Source organism: Schistosoma haematobium, chromosome ZW (genome assembly GCF_000699445.3).
Source record: "Schistosoma haematobium chromosome ZW, whole genome shotgun sequence".
Classification (NCBI taxonomy): domain Eukaryota; kingdom Metazoa; phylum Platyhelminthes; class Trematoda; order Strigeidida; family Schistosomatidae; genus Schistosoma; species Schistosoma haematobium.
Window position 1 is genome coordinate 33,896,540 of NC_067195.1, and position 16,653 is coordinate 33,913,192.

A 16,653-nucleotide genomic window follows, 5' to 3' on the forward strand; every position below is an offset into this window, starting at 1 on the left:
GATTGGTTCATGAGTTTGAATAAATTCGACCATCTCCACAACCCGGAACTTAAATAATATGCCGTCATTTTACTGAAAAAGAAACAATGATTTATTTTGACTGAACTGTAAAGACTTTCGTGTGCTTTATATTTTAATTGTTTGGCTATTCAGTTGGTCACTGCTTTTTGTTTGAGAATAGCAATTATTTGGGGAATTTTCAGTGCTTTAAACTGTCTACTTATTTTAAATACGTCACAATAACCATAGATTATTATTACTATTAGCTTGACCTGTTCTGTCATCAGGTCTACCAAATACAGGAACGGCAGTGTGCATCTTATCAATACTTTGATGTTGGTAAACAATTTGTCAGAATGTTTCTCGTGGAAATAGAATTAACGAATCAGAAGTATGGCGTAAGTTACTTGAATATTATAGGCTATTGTAATGCATACAATGATTGATAATAGGGTAGAAATCTCTATATAAAATCAGTAGTAAATTTAGCTTTTAAACTGTTTGACAACTTTCATGATAAAACATCTTTTCCCCCAAAAAAATGATTCGTCGTCTTAGAAAATGCTCTTTCTATCTCAAGTCATTTTTTTATGTTATAGTAATGATCTTATTAACAATATGGAGTTATTATTATTTTATTAGTAATGATGTTAGTGAAAATCATTCAATATCCTCAATGGTTATAGGTAACTTCACGGTAAGAGATGACAACTACTGAATTCACTTGTACTTAAGCTGATAAAAAATAAAAACTACAAAATGTGTTTAAATGACCAATTATACTGATGAAATAAAGACAAGAATGCCTGCTTAAACTGCTGAGTCCCCATTTTTTTTAAAACGTATATTTATTGTCATAAATTTTCCTGTTTAAGATTTGTTTTAATTAAATGGTTATGTTTTTTGTATGTAATTATGTGTGACCATAAAATGTTTATAACCTAGTATGAACTCAGTCACTAAAAGACCCATACATCACCATCACTATGGTCCATATATTTCATAATCCTCAACCCTGTCGAGAAATGAGGAGCTATTACTATGAAATTCTTACATCAAATTTATAAAGAGTTAAAAAGAGTCATCATAAGAGTAAACATGTATTAATGAACATGAATCCCTGTTCATCACCATCCAAAGACTTTTATAGATATTTTTAGCTATTGAGCTGATTGTTTATTTTTTGTTACTCATTACCATCAATTTTAATAACATAACAATAGTTAGTTAAATTTTGCAACATGAAAGTGTCTGTCTTCAACTATTTAGCCATTCAGAAATGTTAAACATTCGAACGCTTTTTAAGCCGTGTTTCATTGACGAAACACTGTTATGACATTACACATAAAAGCATTGATATATATATTGGATTGTATATTTCTTTTTCTCTTAACTTTTAGGATGACAAGATACACATTTCTATTTTAATTGATAGTGAACGGGGTCTTTTATACATGGATAGTCTTCTGAAATCCCTTTTTTATTATCAGAAACGATTTCATTTTGACTTTAAACAATGTTGTATATCCGATCTCTGTGATAAAATCAGCGACGATTCCTCACATTATAAAGATAGAATGTTACATATTTATCCAACTGTATTTCATATTTTAACAAATAATAAGTCCAGCAGTTATTTGATCCATTTTCTAAATATGTGGAAATTGCATAATGTGGAGTATTATTTTTATGAGTACAACACGTATTTGGTAAGTCTGTTTTCTGACAGACACCATATAACAATTTCTTATAAATTGCTTCATTGAGGATAAACCATAGTTTATATAAACTTTTTTTTGGATGAAGCTATAACTCAATTCATTAAATATTCCTCAAAATTAAATTTCATATCTAAAGGATCTACAGTTGTCTTGCTTTCTAAATTACTATTCAAATATGAAAAGGATATTAAGAGCTGGTTTTCCAAGACTATTAGGTTTATTCAAAGCTTAAGATAACACTCATATTTTCAACTTGGTAACATTTAAAAGGTTGTTTGTGGAAAATACTTAAATAATTATAACTCACTGCTAAGAAATCCCACACTAGGACGAAACGGCCGTCCAGTGCTTCCAGGTTTTTCATGTTGGTCTAGCTTCAATTGACGTATGAATTCAACTATTAAATTACTATAATATCCACAAAACTCCGTTTTTTGATAATTTTTAATAATTCTTCATCTTATTCTGCTGTTACGATGGAAAATAACTAGTTGAAACAAGTATTAAATATTGAAGTACCCATTCGAATACAAATACCAAAACTCTGCATTCAACCGAAGCTAGACTAAACTCACTTTCTACTTTCTTAGATTATAGGAACTAATATGTCAGCAATAAACCATGTTGTAAAGTGATCCAATAAGATACATATTAGATTATTCTGTTTGTTAATAACACTAAGTTAAACTTTTCGCTTGAACCATCCACCACCAGTAACCTAGAAGTCGGAGTTTTTATGAGACTGTAAAAGATTAATGTCATCCATGTTTTTGCCTTACTATCAAAAAGGACGGATAGTAGTACCATTTGTAAACGTTTCTGTAATATCCATGCACTGAACACTATACTCACTTCACTACCTCAGTTTCTCTTCGATGAGAAACGAATAAAATCTAATCACTGATGTTCCAACACAAACTTACCATTAAAAACATGGATCGTCTTTTGTCACAAGAAAGCGCACTAATCACAGCTTCAAATGCTTAATAAACAGATAAGGAATTCTCAGTAGCTACACAGATACGCATATTTTCTACAAATTCCCTATCTGTTATTTTCGTATATTCTAAGATGACCGAGAAACTGTTTTTGTCTCATTAAACTGCCAAATATTCGTTTATGCACATCTGTGAGTCCTTTGAGTCATTGAAATTCAATCATCTCATCACCTTTGAGTTTATTTTCATATTTGGTGCCATCATCTAGAATCTAAAACTGTGACGTTTACTGTTATCCTGTCATGAAAAGATACATTATTTGATTGTGTTTATCAGGGTATTCTTGTACACAACTAAAAATGAGAATCGAACTGATTATTCTGATCGTATTAAGTTCTCGGAAGATAAGCAAGTTCAAGCATACTGATGTCATTCCTGTCAAGTGGCTCTACATGATACATGTTGAAAGTGTATATGGGTAAATGTAGGTAAATTGCAATGAGATAATTTATTCTATTTTGAACTTTCAGCTTCATTATTGAAATAACAGTCGATAAAGTAAGATCATTTGGTTCTTCTATTCTAAAAATAATGATGTTAGCGATAACAAAGAAAAGAATTAAATCCCTTTTTATTGATGAACGCTTATGACAACTCAACTCTCTTTTCGAATATGATAGAAAATTGGACTTTAGCAAGTTCTTAAAGAATTCCAGTAATGCAAGTGATTCTCGTTTGTGTTTAACGAATTAAACATTAAATTCATAACCCATACTAAAACACAAAGACATTCCGTGGAAGAGAATTTTCTTTGAGCACTTTATAAACGATCATAGAATTCGCTTAAAGGTTAAAATAGGAAAAATTGGTTCAATGAAGAGTTCTCTTTTCGGCGACTTCATTTTCAGAAATATACAATCGCAAATATATATACTTTTTTTTCAGGATGATAATAATCAAAATAATAACGATAATAAACTTCTGTTAGGCATGGTGACAGTGAGGTAGAATAAACAAAGGTATTAAAAAAAAATATTTTTAAGCAGGGAAACTAATTATCGTTTGATTGTTAATGGCTTAAATTGTCCTCAAAAGATAGATAGGGAAATTATTATTGGGAAAGGATGGTTCAGCATGATAAGATAAAATGTTTCTGATTCTTTAAAAAGAACGTTCTTCGCAACCAAGTTGCGAATAGTATTCTTCAGCCGATCATTGTCTACCAATAATCTTAAGGATAAATTATCTCATCTGACCAGCTCAATGTGCACTTACCAATTTGCCTGCTCATGTGGAGCCAAGTATATAGGTCGTTTGATGCGTACTTTATCCAAAAGAATTCAAGAACATTATCCGGCGTGGCTAAGAAGAGGAGGAAAAGGCTCAATAAGAAGTTCGATAATCAAACACCTTGTGAACACAGGTCACTCAATCAAGACAGACTCTGCGTTCAAAGTCATCTACAATGTAAGAAGAATTCTTCCAAAGACAATTATGTTGCATCTTCGTGGAATTGCCGAAGCAATAGCCATACATCTGGAAAAACCAGAATTGTTTTTCCGAAAGAGATTGGTACAACCTCTGCTTCTATCATGGACTTAATGTCTTATAACTCTTTTTTCATACTCTTCTTCCTTTATAGCCACCTGCTTCCCCTTCCATGTCCTTTAACCCTCTACCCCCAACTGGTTTATTTCTGGTTCTGCGATCCTCCTGGTTACATTTAATCTCAATTTCAGCATTTTATCTTATCATGCTGAGCCATCGTTTCCCAACGATAATTTCCGTATATATCTTTTGATGAATACTTAAGCCATTAACAATCAAAAGATAAGAGTATTCTTTCGAACAAACAATACTCTAAGATCAAAACTAGTAAGAATCAAAGATCCGATACACAAGGAAGAACAACAGAATTGTGTTTATGAAACCAAGTGTAGTGACTGTAATGCAACTTATGTAGGTGAAACATCAAGGCAACTGAATGTGAGAGTGAAGGAACACAAACTATGGTTAAAGTACATTCCTATATCTTCAGTTGAGGTAAGAAAACTCAAGAACAAATCAGCGATAGCATTACAATCGATAGAATCAGGTCATACAATTGATTTCAATGGCACAAGAATCCTTCAAAAAGGTCGAGGCCCTACATATATGGGCTAATCCAAACAGTATTAATAGGAGAGATCGAATGCAACTAGCTAACCCATGGCAACTAATAATTAATAAGTAGACCTGAACTGCTTATTCCATTCTATCTATATCGTATTAAACTAATTAACAGATGTTACTTTCAACGATTCAAATCAGTTATCTTATCTAAATATGTTAAACAATTGATTGGAACATTAAAACAACATAAACTTTCAATTACAAATTCTTCCTCTTTGAATTCATTCTTTTATCTTGTTTATATATCTTCATTTAATCCATGCTGTGACATTTTTGATTCATATCGTATATAAAAAATTATATGTGGTGGTACTGTGTTCGATTCCCAGAGTGAACATCAATTCTGTGATGCAGGTACATCCAGCTGAAGAGTCCCAAATAGGACGAAACGCGCGTCCTGGATTCCACTGCAGCTTGTGACTTCAAACAATATCGAGGCATACGCACAGTATGCACATATGCCAACAACAGACTGATCAATTGCAGTCTTAAACTTCAATGGGACTGTTTGATCTATATTGTATTTTTTCGGGATATATAGTATTTTTATAGACATGACCATCACAAAAAATATAAGCATATGATTCCCATACTGTATCTAGCAGAATTCAATATGAGAATTAATATTGGTTTACATGAGTGACAGTCAACATGTCACCTACATTTTCATTTAAGCCATTTTATATTCATTCTACTTCAAATCAGAAAAGATATTTATCAACTGTCCACATAGACTTATAACAGAAGTTAAACGAATTGACTGTCAGGGAGACATCAATGCCAATGTAGTTCAACAGCATAATTATCAAGTACGAAAATACTTTTTTCATCCTATTGAATGGCTAAAGATAAACATCAGAAATCTTTGGGATTAGATAGCATAGCTGTTGTTATAATAATAGAAGGGCATAAGCTATGGAATTTCGCAGTTGATAATGGAATTAACATTTTCTGTAACCCTTCTAGAGAATAAGATGCAAACTGAATATCGATTAGAAGATAGCAACTACTGTGTCTGATACTTGTTAAGTGATTTCTGAGTCACAAGAGAGAGGAAAATTTGAAAATTCTTACTAATGATGAATGACAAATTTTTTTAAATTTTAAGTGGTCAGCAATTAGCAGGACGATTGATTCCCTTAAATGTTCATGCTGAGAGCTACCTGATCATGTTATAACAGGATATTGTAGTGTTTAATAACAATCATCTTTTGCGATAATTCTGATTTATGTTCCAGGTCATTGTACTTGATCTCGATATGATTCTTAACACTAACATTGTTGAACTATGGAATCACTTTGAGAAATTTCCAGAAACCCAGGTTAGTTAGTTCTTAATTTCAAATTTCTGATCCTCATATATTTAGTTACTTTATTTTAAGACATATTTTGCATGAACTGTAAACTAATTATAGTTTAACTCGACCGCATCTAATATATTCAGACGTGAATTTATCACTAGATTGTTTTTCAAATTATTCTCATCTTAGATTAATAGAATCTAGTAAAATGTACAGAAATTCACTATTCTCATTAAGAGTATTACTATTTCGGATATTTCAATATTTTACTCTATAGCGATTGATTTTAATCCATTTATCAACGGATGTTTAATCTTGTGAATTTAATTTCGATGAAGCAAAATATTACTGAAAAGCATTTGACTTTGATCGCCATTAGGTTGTTTTGATCATTTTTTTTCTTTCAAATTAACTGACATGTGAAATTATCTCAAATCCAGTACTAGCGATTCATTTAACCCCAGTACATAACTTTTTACTACAAACTACCAATTTTTAGCAATCTGTACAACAATACCATCCCAATTATATTTCTATTTCTTTTTAAAACAAATTATACTCAGCTAAATAAATTATTTAGTCGTTGAAATATTAAAGTATAATATGAAAGAAAGCAGATAAACTGTTACTTTGGAAATGAGTTGAATGAAATGAATACAGTTTGTAATAGACGCTCTGTAAATCCTCCAAGTAGTTTACAGAAATACTGATCAATGGGTCGGAATACAATCAGTGAGCCAATAAACAACATGTTAATGATACTTCCATAAATATCACTGGTGTATAATAACTACGCTCATTGATTACCCATTAGAAGACTAAGTATAACTATAGATATTACAGCACCATTTTATTAAACATTCAATTAATAGCGAGTAAGCTGATGTGATTACGAAATCAAAAATTTTCGAAAAATGTATGTTGTCAATGTATACAATCCACAGGAGTAACAAATAGAATGACATATCGATTACAAACTCCAATAAAAGCGAGCTTGTCCAAGATCTAGGGTGAGAAAGTGATGTGGAGATGAATGAACTGATTAGGAAAAATCGGACGTCATAAACTGGCAGATTCATAAGTGCATATAGGATTAATACTATTTTGATTAACAAAGTTTTGATTGAATACTGCTTGTATTAAATTAAATAAATCATCAAGAGAAATGTTTATTGTTATTCAGACTGAATAGTGCAACTTTGCTGCAGCTGAAAAAAGACATATTACTCATAAAAATGCAGTGTTTAGTTTCATTTTCAATGTTATAAGCGTTCTAAACATTGACTGAATATTAAACGATGGCCTGAATCGATAAGCATAGACTACGTAGGTATTATTACTTGGAAAAATAACAAGATAGAGTACAAAAAGTCAGACAAAAATGACTTCTTTAACTAATGAAATGTTTTGTGAAGTATCTTTCTTACTCAGAACATGTGGATTCAATTTTCACATTCCAACGATTCATAAATACAAATAAGATTAAAGCCCAATATAAATATTGTAGTCAACACTGTACATACTACTGACAAGATATATGTATCCTATAAAATCTCAGTCGTAACAATCCTTCTACTCAATACACTTTTAGGAAACTTTTGAAAAATTGAATTATCATCAATATTGTTATTTGACTCAAACTTTAATATGAAACTATATCTGTCTAAATATAAGTGTAGTACTGAAAAACGAACATCTTAGTCGTAAATTGACGTTAATTTTCCGAAAGTCTTACGCACACTTCTTATTCATGATATGATGCGATTAAAAAGCGAAATTAGATTCTTTTGCTCCTTGTGACTTCTTGTTCAATATTACTTCCGTTTATTTTTTAATTCAATACGTTAATTAATCGGAGTAATATTTGTTTCTGTTTTCCAATGTGATATTTTATTCGATGTAACATTGATTTATTTCACTATCATGTTTATGCAAGATACAATATTCCTGTATTAAATTAACATAACCTTTGCTCAGTATGATATGCAGCATACGATTTGTTATAACTCGAGATTTTCTCATCCATGTGACTTTATTCTAATTAATAGACAATATGTGTGTACAATCAATATATAAATGAGTGTAGTTTCGACTAGGCTCGTAGTCGTGTTCTGGGGTTAATGAATCTTCACTTATATCATTCATGGTGTCCTTACTTCTCGTCGTGGGAATTGTAGTAGTTTCTCGTTGCTCTTTTCAAGTATAAGTAATAAGCGTCAGCGTAATTAATAGTTGGTTTATTATAATTAATATAATTTATCTTCACAATTGATCGATCACTGGCTGGTGATCAATGTCACGTATGTCAGGTTCTTCTTACTGCAGATCAAATACTATCGACCAAGTTGCAATGTGGCCACCAGTCTAGGTGACTCGACATTGCGTGCACCATGTTGAAATAAGACGGTGGTTGGAGGTAGTCGATAGGAAACCCTGAACCTAGGTTTCGTGTTACTTTGCCGATACAATTCGAACTGCACTAATAAGGACCTGACATACATGACATTGATCGCCACCCGGTAATCAATCAATTGTAAATTTATCTCAGTCCTACAGGAAGTCAGTCACGGCCCGGATAGCTCAGTGGTAACGTCTCTGACTGTGGAGTTGGGTAACACGGGATCGAATCCATCAGGGAGTACCAGTTCCCTCAGGATTACAGGTACACCTCGCTGACGAGTATCAAGTAGTACGAAGCCTAGGTCCAGGGTTTCCTGTTGACTACCTCCAACCACCATCTTATAATTTATCACCGTTATAAATTTTATAGTCAAACGGCGAAGTCAGTAAAATAATATGGATATTAAGTGTCATTGCGTAACTTTTATCGCCCACTTCTATTGTTATAGAAACGTGTCTCCATGTGTTTCCAGAAGTTCCCTATTAGAATTTTCACTTTAGTTCACACATAATTGTTCAACTAGTGGAATATATCTAGAATTCACCCATATTTATTATCTTTTTATAAATTTTCACTAGTAGATTATAATGTATGAATACTGCCTTTAAGTCATCATTACTATTGTATCTACATTGTACACAAGTGAAGAGAATTCACTAAATAAATGAATTCATTATTTTTGATGTACTCAAATTTCTTCTATATTTCGATCATATTTGGTACATCATATTTTGTGTTTTCTTGTTTCTTTCCTAAAGGTGATAGGCATTGGGTTGGAACAAAATCCGTATTTTCAAGAAGTTATGAAAAATTTAATCAGTGACTGGGAAGTAAGTGTGAACATTCTGTTACATTTATTGACAATATTATTATTAAGAGACAGACAGTTTGATGCGACCCAAGTTTTTTTCAAAATAATTCACATTAATTGATGTTTGACAATGTATTCTAAATCTGAGTATAAAGTCAGCTATCATTTTTTGATACTGTTGTAAAGTTACATCTACAAATATATATCGTTTGTTTTATTGATAAACTGGGTAGCTCTTTATTGAAAAGTATTTACAGAGTATGTTTAAAAGAAATTAACCTTCACATATTAGGTTCCATTTCTTCAGAGCAAATAAGTTTACTTACTTGCTTATATATATCAAGTACGCCTCGTGAAGAATAGGCCGCCCACCAGAATTCTCCAACCAACTCTGTCCAAGGCTGAACTTTCCAGTTGTCTCCAATTGCTATACATTCTTTTGATTTTTCCCGCCGATTCCCGACTCAGTGTCTTTATTGGTCTTCCTCTTTTCCATCTCCCTTCAGGATACCAAGTTAGTGCTCACCTCGTGATGCAGTTTGGTGATTTCCGTAATCTGTGTCCTGTCCACCTTCAACGTCTTTTCCTAATTTCCTCTTCAGTTGGAAGCTGGTTTGTTCAGTATCTTGCGTAGAAAATTGTTTACAAATATTTGTGCTTTTTTGGTGACGGTTGTAGTAGTCTCGATGTTCGTATTGAAGACTGTGACTTTGATGTTGGTTGACAGTTGTTTTGTGTTCCAAATGTTCCTTAATTGTAGGAATGCTGATCTCGCTTTGATAATCGTTGCCTTTACGTCTGTATCAGATCCCCCTTGTTCATCGATGATACTGCCCAGGTAAGTGAAAGTTTCCACCTCTTCCAGAGTTCCTCCATCAATTGTGATTGGTTTTGTGTTCTCTGTGTTGTATTTGAGGATGTTGCTTTTTCCTTTGTGCATGTTGAGGCCTACTGATGCAGAGGCTGCTGCTACACTAGTTGTCTTCATCTGCACTTGTTGGTGTGTATGGGACAGGAGTGATAGGTCACCTGTGAAGTCCAAATCGTCTAGTCGCATCCAAGCTGCTCATTGTATTCCGTGCTCTCCCTCAGATGTCATGGTCTTCATAATCCAGTTGACCACCAGAAGGAAAAGCAAAGACGAGAGTAAGCAGCCTTGTCTGACTCCTGCTCTCACTTGAAGTGAGTCTGTCAGCTGTCCAGTGTGTACGACTTTGCAGTGTAGTTCATCATAAGTGTTCCGTATGATGGTGACGGTCTTCTCAGGTACACCACAGTGTTGATGAAGACTCCATAAGGTTCTCCTATTGGCCCTCCTCATATTCATTGAATTTGATGTATAGTGACGCGTTCCAGTCAACTGATTGTTCGACGATGATCCGTAGTGTCGCAATTCGGCCAGTGCATGACCGATCCCTACGGAGTCTGGCCTGTCGATCTCGAAGTTGGGAGTCAGCAACACTCTGAAAAAACTTTTTCGTGGTACCAATATGTTATGGCTTTAAGTTTGGGTCGATTTTTATCCTGTGCTAATTGTTGTGTCCTTGACTGGAAAATTAGAGAGCAGCGTACTTATCGATCGATTACAGTGACACGTAAACACGTACGGACGGCCTAGAGTCTCGATTGGTCCCACTTCCCTGTCTAGCCCAGCCTGTTGAGTCCAGAACACAAGTCACAACCTTTGAGATATGAATCATTATATTTCAAACATACTTTGTTTATATACCAATCAAGCATACCACATCGTACCACAAAATAGAAAACAACATTTTGTACAATATTCAACAAGTGAACAGATATCGACCAATAGAAAATGTCCATCTAAAGTCCAAGGACACCATTGGACTTAACATCATAATTATTGGTCTATTCCTCCGCATCCACAACACAATAGTAATGTGATGTCTCTGTAAGTCCCACATTTGCTCAGATCTTCCTTCTTTAGTATCTGGACGAGGTATCCTTCTTTCCAGTCTGTTGATATTGTTCTTCCTCCCAAATCTTTCAGAATAGAAGGTGGAGCATCATTGGAGTTGCTTCTATATCTGATTTCAAGTGCTTCAGCCGATTTTTCTGGTGGCCATCCTGATTTTTTCGATTGCTGGTCTCGTAATATACATAGAAATACCTGTAGATGCTGCTTCGATGTTTGGTGAATTCTGTAAGGCTGGTCTTCGCAAGATTTGACCGTTCAACAACGATCTGTAGTGTCGCGATTTCATCTGTGAACGATCGATTCTTACGGAATTCAAACTGTTGATCTCGCAACTGGGCGTCTACTTAATCTTTTATTAGGTTCGACAACAATTTCCTGGTACTGATGCCTCTGTATTTCTCACACTTTCTGAGGTCTTCGTTCATTCGTATTTTGATGTGATATTCTTCTTTTCAACCTGTCAGCACTTGTCTTTTTTCATATATCTTTCTGAACAGAACGGGGATCATATTTGCAGTTATCTATATGTTTGACTTCAGTGCTTCGGCTGGAGTGAGAGTAAACTACAATCTCGTTCTAAAATTTGACCTTGTACCTGGAAACCGACCAAAATGAAGTGTGAATTACTATTTAAACAATCATAATCCATAATGGAGGGCGTAATTTGTTCTCTGTCGTTTTTAATAGCTTACATTAAAAATGTCAAGTATTACGTGACGAAAATATCGCTCCATCATGCAAGAGACGTGTGAAGTGTTGTGCAGTAAGATTACGACACACCACAGAAGTCATACATCCAAATAATTTTATAATAGAAATTACTCTGAGTTGTCTACAACTGATTGACTGAATAGACGATAACATAGCTGCAATCACTGACTACGATACACTTAGCTGACTTTACTACGTGGATTTTATACCCAGCTGTACAGTAACGTCTTCAAGAAGGTTTGTGAAAGCCTCTTTGACGTCCGATGGGTTCGGTGGTGTTGGTCTATTCTTGAGCGCTTCAAAGTGCCCTACCTATCCATTTCACTGTTCGTGAATCTCAGTGGTTGGCTTGCATTCTTTGTCATTGGTTGATCGCTCTTGTTTACAATGTTCTCATATTTCCTTCTTTTGCGGAGTTTTCTGTTGTCATTGCTAGGTCTTCCGCGTATTTCTGCTTGTCGGCTCTAATGCTACTCTTCATTCGATTATTTGCTTCTGTGCATTCGATATGTGCCTTGACTTTCTCTAATCTTGTTTGACTGTTATTAATTGCCGTCTTTTCGTTCTTCCTTTCTTGAATACTGCCCTGGGTTTCGACATAGATCCATTCATTGTGATGATGCTTGCTGCGGCCCAGCAACTCCTGACACGTTGAAGTTACTGTTTCTTTGATTCCTTTCCAGTTATCCTTCATATTAGCTTTCTCCTCCTTAAGTACATCTTGCAAGACTTGGAACATGCTGTTTAGAGTTATCCTGAATTCGTTGAGTTTGTCAGTATCTCAAAGGAAGGCGCTATTAAATCATTGTAATGCTGTTCCTCCAGTTGTCCAGTGCCTTGTTAGCATCATTTCATCTTGACAACCACCATTTGGTGATCTGAAGCTCTTCACCTGGTTCTAACTTCTTCCACTGACCTTCTAGATTTCTTAGTGATGCAATTATGATATCCTCATACCCAGTGTTGTCCACCCGACTTTGGCGTTTAGGTCTTCTATCAGGATGGTTAGGTCCTTTCCGTGACACTTTTCTACAATCGACTGCAGCTTCATAAAACTGATATTCATCGTCTTCGCTGCTATCATTAGTGGACGCACTGCACTGGATAAAATTCATTACTTTATCTTTCTTTGTTTTGAAAGATTCTTTGATGATTCTGAATCCATGAGATTCCCATCCTATAAGTGCTTTTCGCTCTTCTCTGGACAACATCAGAGCAACTCCCTGAGTGTGTGGAGTATTTACTTATTTGTGACCAGAGTACAGTAGAAACTCTCTTGTATCTAACCTTCTACCCATAAAGTGAAAAAAATTAGACAGAATTCTGTTAGTATTCATAGGGGAACTTTAATGTCGATCTCTGGCTCTGCCAACTTTTATAAATCTAATCGGCCATCTGTAACAGTGCACTGTTAGTGAACGAAGACGAGATACCCAGAGAGATAATAGTTTGCCATTTCGAATGCCTTTACATCTTTTACATAATGTATTAGTAAGTTGTGATGTGATTGTTTACAATCGGACATATTCTTGTTTCACTCAAATCATGAACCGATCAACAAATTTTACCAAAACAGTCATCTTTTTCAAGTGATAAATTTCAAAATACATATTTCCGAGTAAAACAATACTACGTTAATATCAGTCATTCAGCTTATCTGTTCGAACTACTACTACAAGTGTAAATATTAAAAATTAATAAGTCAATTAATCAACAACTAACTTAATTTTAACAAAGCAAAATATAGAAAGTCACGTTCATATTTTCATTTCAGGGTTACGGATATAATGGTGGGATTTTATTGTTCGACTTGTCACAACTACGTTTGATGATGTGGAATGATATATGGTTGAGCATAACTGTACACTTGTTGCAAATTAAAGGATACCTAATCACAGGAGAGCAAGTGAGTCGAAACACATTACGAATACATGACATTTTAAACACAGTCAATGCCCAAATAAAGACATTTCCTTAACACTGTTATGCAGATTGATTCTGTCAATTATCATAGATATGACTGTACGGATGTTCATTTCAATGCATTTCACATCATATGGTTCTTTTTAGTTGATAATAAAACTATCCTGGCAATACGTTTTTGAGCCTTATTAATGAGTTATTCTTGCCTGTAAAGAACGTGTTCATTATGGAGAAACCAAATTATATCATTCTCAGAAATTCCCTTAAAATTGTTGGGGATTTTGTTATGAACACTTCTTCTGCTCCTTTTTCTCTTACAATATTAAAAATCAGGAAGTTTACTTCTCAAATGATTACTATAAATAATCTGATATTGGTTTCTGAAGAATTCTTTCAACAAGTGGGCGATACTTCTTTGATTATAATTATGTTTCATGTCTCTCTAAATGTTATTAATCTTACAAATGAAAAACTGAATAGTGCAATTTGAACCATCGATTTTAATTAGTAATGAATTGAGAGAAAGAACTCGATATTACAAATATTTTACTGTATTAAAATCTGTCAAGAAGTTTAGTATCAATAATAACTCGGCACAATTTTAAAATTTCTAAGATTTTAACAATAACAAAGTTTAAGATTACGCTCGAACTCAAGAGTGTTGTAAAATTTGGTTCCATAATTAGTAATTCAGATCGATTCTTCATTGAATACTGCTCTCAATGTTCCTATTTAAGAACTGTTATACGAATATCAAATCAGAGTAAAACGATTGCTTGTACAGACCTACACTGAAGCTAGTTTCTGTGTTTCGGTTTGAACTTCTTCACATGTGTAATGTAAAATAATGCAATGCAGATATTTCGATAATAAAATTTATTTACGTATGAAAATTCAGTGATATTAAGTTGTTTTCGAACTATCGTAGAGTAGTTTCTGTCTTTCTATAGTAATATCCGAATTCAAATGAATTCTTAACTGCATAACCATTTACTAACCTAATATTTTTTCCAGTACATTAAGTAACATTTTGGAAGTTCTGAACGGAAATTCGATGATCATTCTTTGATTAGTTGAACCCCTGAGAGCATACCTATGGTATTCTAATTGTCGTATGAATTAGGAATTCCAGGATTAACGCAATTGAATTAAGAAGACACAGACACCAACGAATGTATTGTATTTAGAATTCGAAATCAAGCATTCAACCAGTACAAAGGTATCATTAGTCCATTCAAACACCACATCCGCCACAGCTTAAATAGAAGTATAAGTGTTTGTAATCGGTTGTACGTCTTCTTGTTAAGTTCATCCTGAGTCTGTCCGACATTGTATAAGATAAAAACTTTGCAGTATCTAGAAAGTGCTCATTAGTATTGGAATTAACAAACGAAATCGGAACAGACTCACCTGGAATTGTATACAATCAGCATGTCGGTTTTGTACTGAAATCATTAATATCTAGAATTCGAACCATAGATTTTTCAATCCTATCCTCCCCCACGAAATAATGTTGGATCTTTATATCCCCAAGTTATGAATGATGTGGCTTCATTTAAAACATATTTCTCACATTGTTTAGAGTAAACATTAGAACTGTTTTTGTGATAAGGGTAAACAGCAGTTGATATGAAATCATCCGAAATGTAATCAAACTCGAGGTCACTTAGTACTCGTGCTTCGCATTGAGCAGGTTTTTCACAAGGATCAAATGCATTATGAGGAGAGGTAATATATGATACGACATTAGGATTTGATTCTTCTGAAATATTCTCATGAAATTCATTAGGACTGTCATTGCAGAGCGTAGGATCGTTAGAAAAATCAGCATCTATCCAAACCACATCAGGTTTCCGATCATGATTAGGTTCATTTAACATATTTTCCTCAGAATTGCAAGTAATTTCATTAGAAATATGTGAATCATTAGGAAAAGTCATACCTGGTACAATAGCATGAGAATTCTGATAAATCGGTTGATTAGGAACTGTTGTCTCACAAGAATTCTGGATTTCATCTAACTCTGAACTGTCATATGACTCTGCACTGTCTTTTGAAATCGTTGATAAAGATAAATGATCATTAGAAACATCCGAATTATTGAAATTTAAATTACAAGATTTAGTACAGCTTGAAGCAAAATGGACAGTAGCTTTGCATACTGACTGAATGTGTCCTACCTTACCACATTTAAAACATTTAGCATTACGAAATACACATGGATTGCGAGCATGAAACTTTCCACATGATAAACATTTACCAAACTTCATCTCACCTCTGTGATTTGCTTTGTAATTCCTCGTTGAAACACCTTTCATATTTACACGAGAATAGGAATCACTGTTAAATGAACGCAAGTTTGATTGACCCTGAGATTGTAGTTCATCATGACGACTAAGCAAAGTATTAGAAATCTTCATCGACTGGATATCAAGTTCATTGACTACTTCGTAGTTAATACATGCAGTTCTAGCATCTTGAAAGGAACAGTTTGGCATTCTTAACAGCTCTCTTTCCAAACTCGGTATGTTAATTCCTGCAATTAATCGATCCCTCAGTTGCACATGAAGTTGATCACCGAAATTACACTTGGCAGCTTGTTTCTGTAATTCAAGGATGAATTCCCGAGCCTTTTGGTCATTTTGACGAATCATCTTATGAAACTTCGCCCTTTCACGGCATTCAAAACTGGTGCATTTTACATGACTTAATAATAGCTCTTTAAGAGTTGCATAA

At 33.9% G+C, this 16,653-nt stretch overlaps 1 protein-coding gene across 2 annotated transcripts; it reads left to right on the plus strand.

The window, feature by feature from the left end:
• The first annotated feature begins 505 nt into the window (after nt 1–505).
• On the plus strand, nt 506–14,802 carry LGE1 (transcriptional regulatory protein lge1). 2 transcript variants are annotated; one of them, XM_012943026.2, is made up of 6 exons: nt 506–598; nt 643–697; nt 1,401–1,709; nt 6,070–6,153; nt 9,292–9,363; nt 13,769–14,802. In XM_012943026.2, the coding sequence occupies exons 1-6, from the start codon at nt 591–593 to the stop codon at nt 13,970–13,972; spliced, it is 732 nt and encodes a 243-aa protein (XP_012798480.2). In that variant the 5' UTR covers nt 506–590; the 3' UTR covers nt 13,973–14,802. The 2 variants fall into 2 exon arrangements, with proteins under 2 accessions (XP_012798480.2, XP_051071166.1); XM_051211128.1 differs by lacking the exons at nt 506–598; nt 643–697; nt 1,401–1,709 and having other exon boundaries at nt 5,674–6,153; nt 13,769–13,900; nt 13,944–14,802.
• The last annotated feature ends 1,851 nt before the right edge of the window (nt 14,803–16,653 follow it).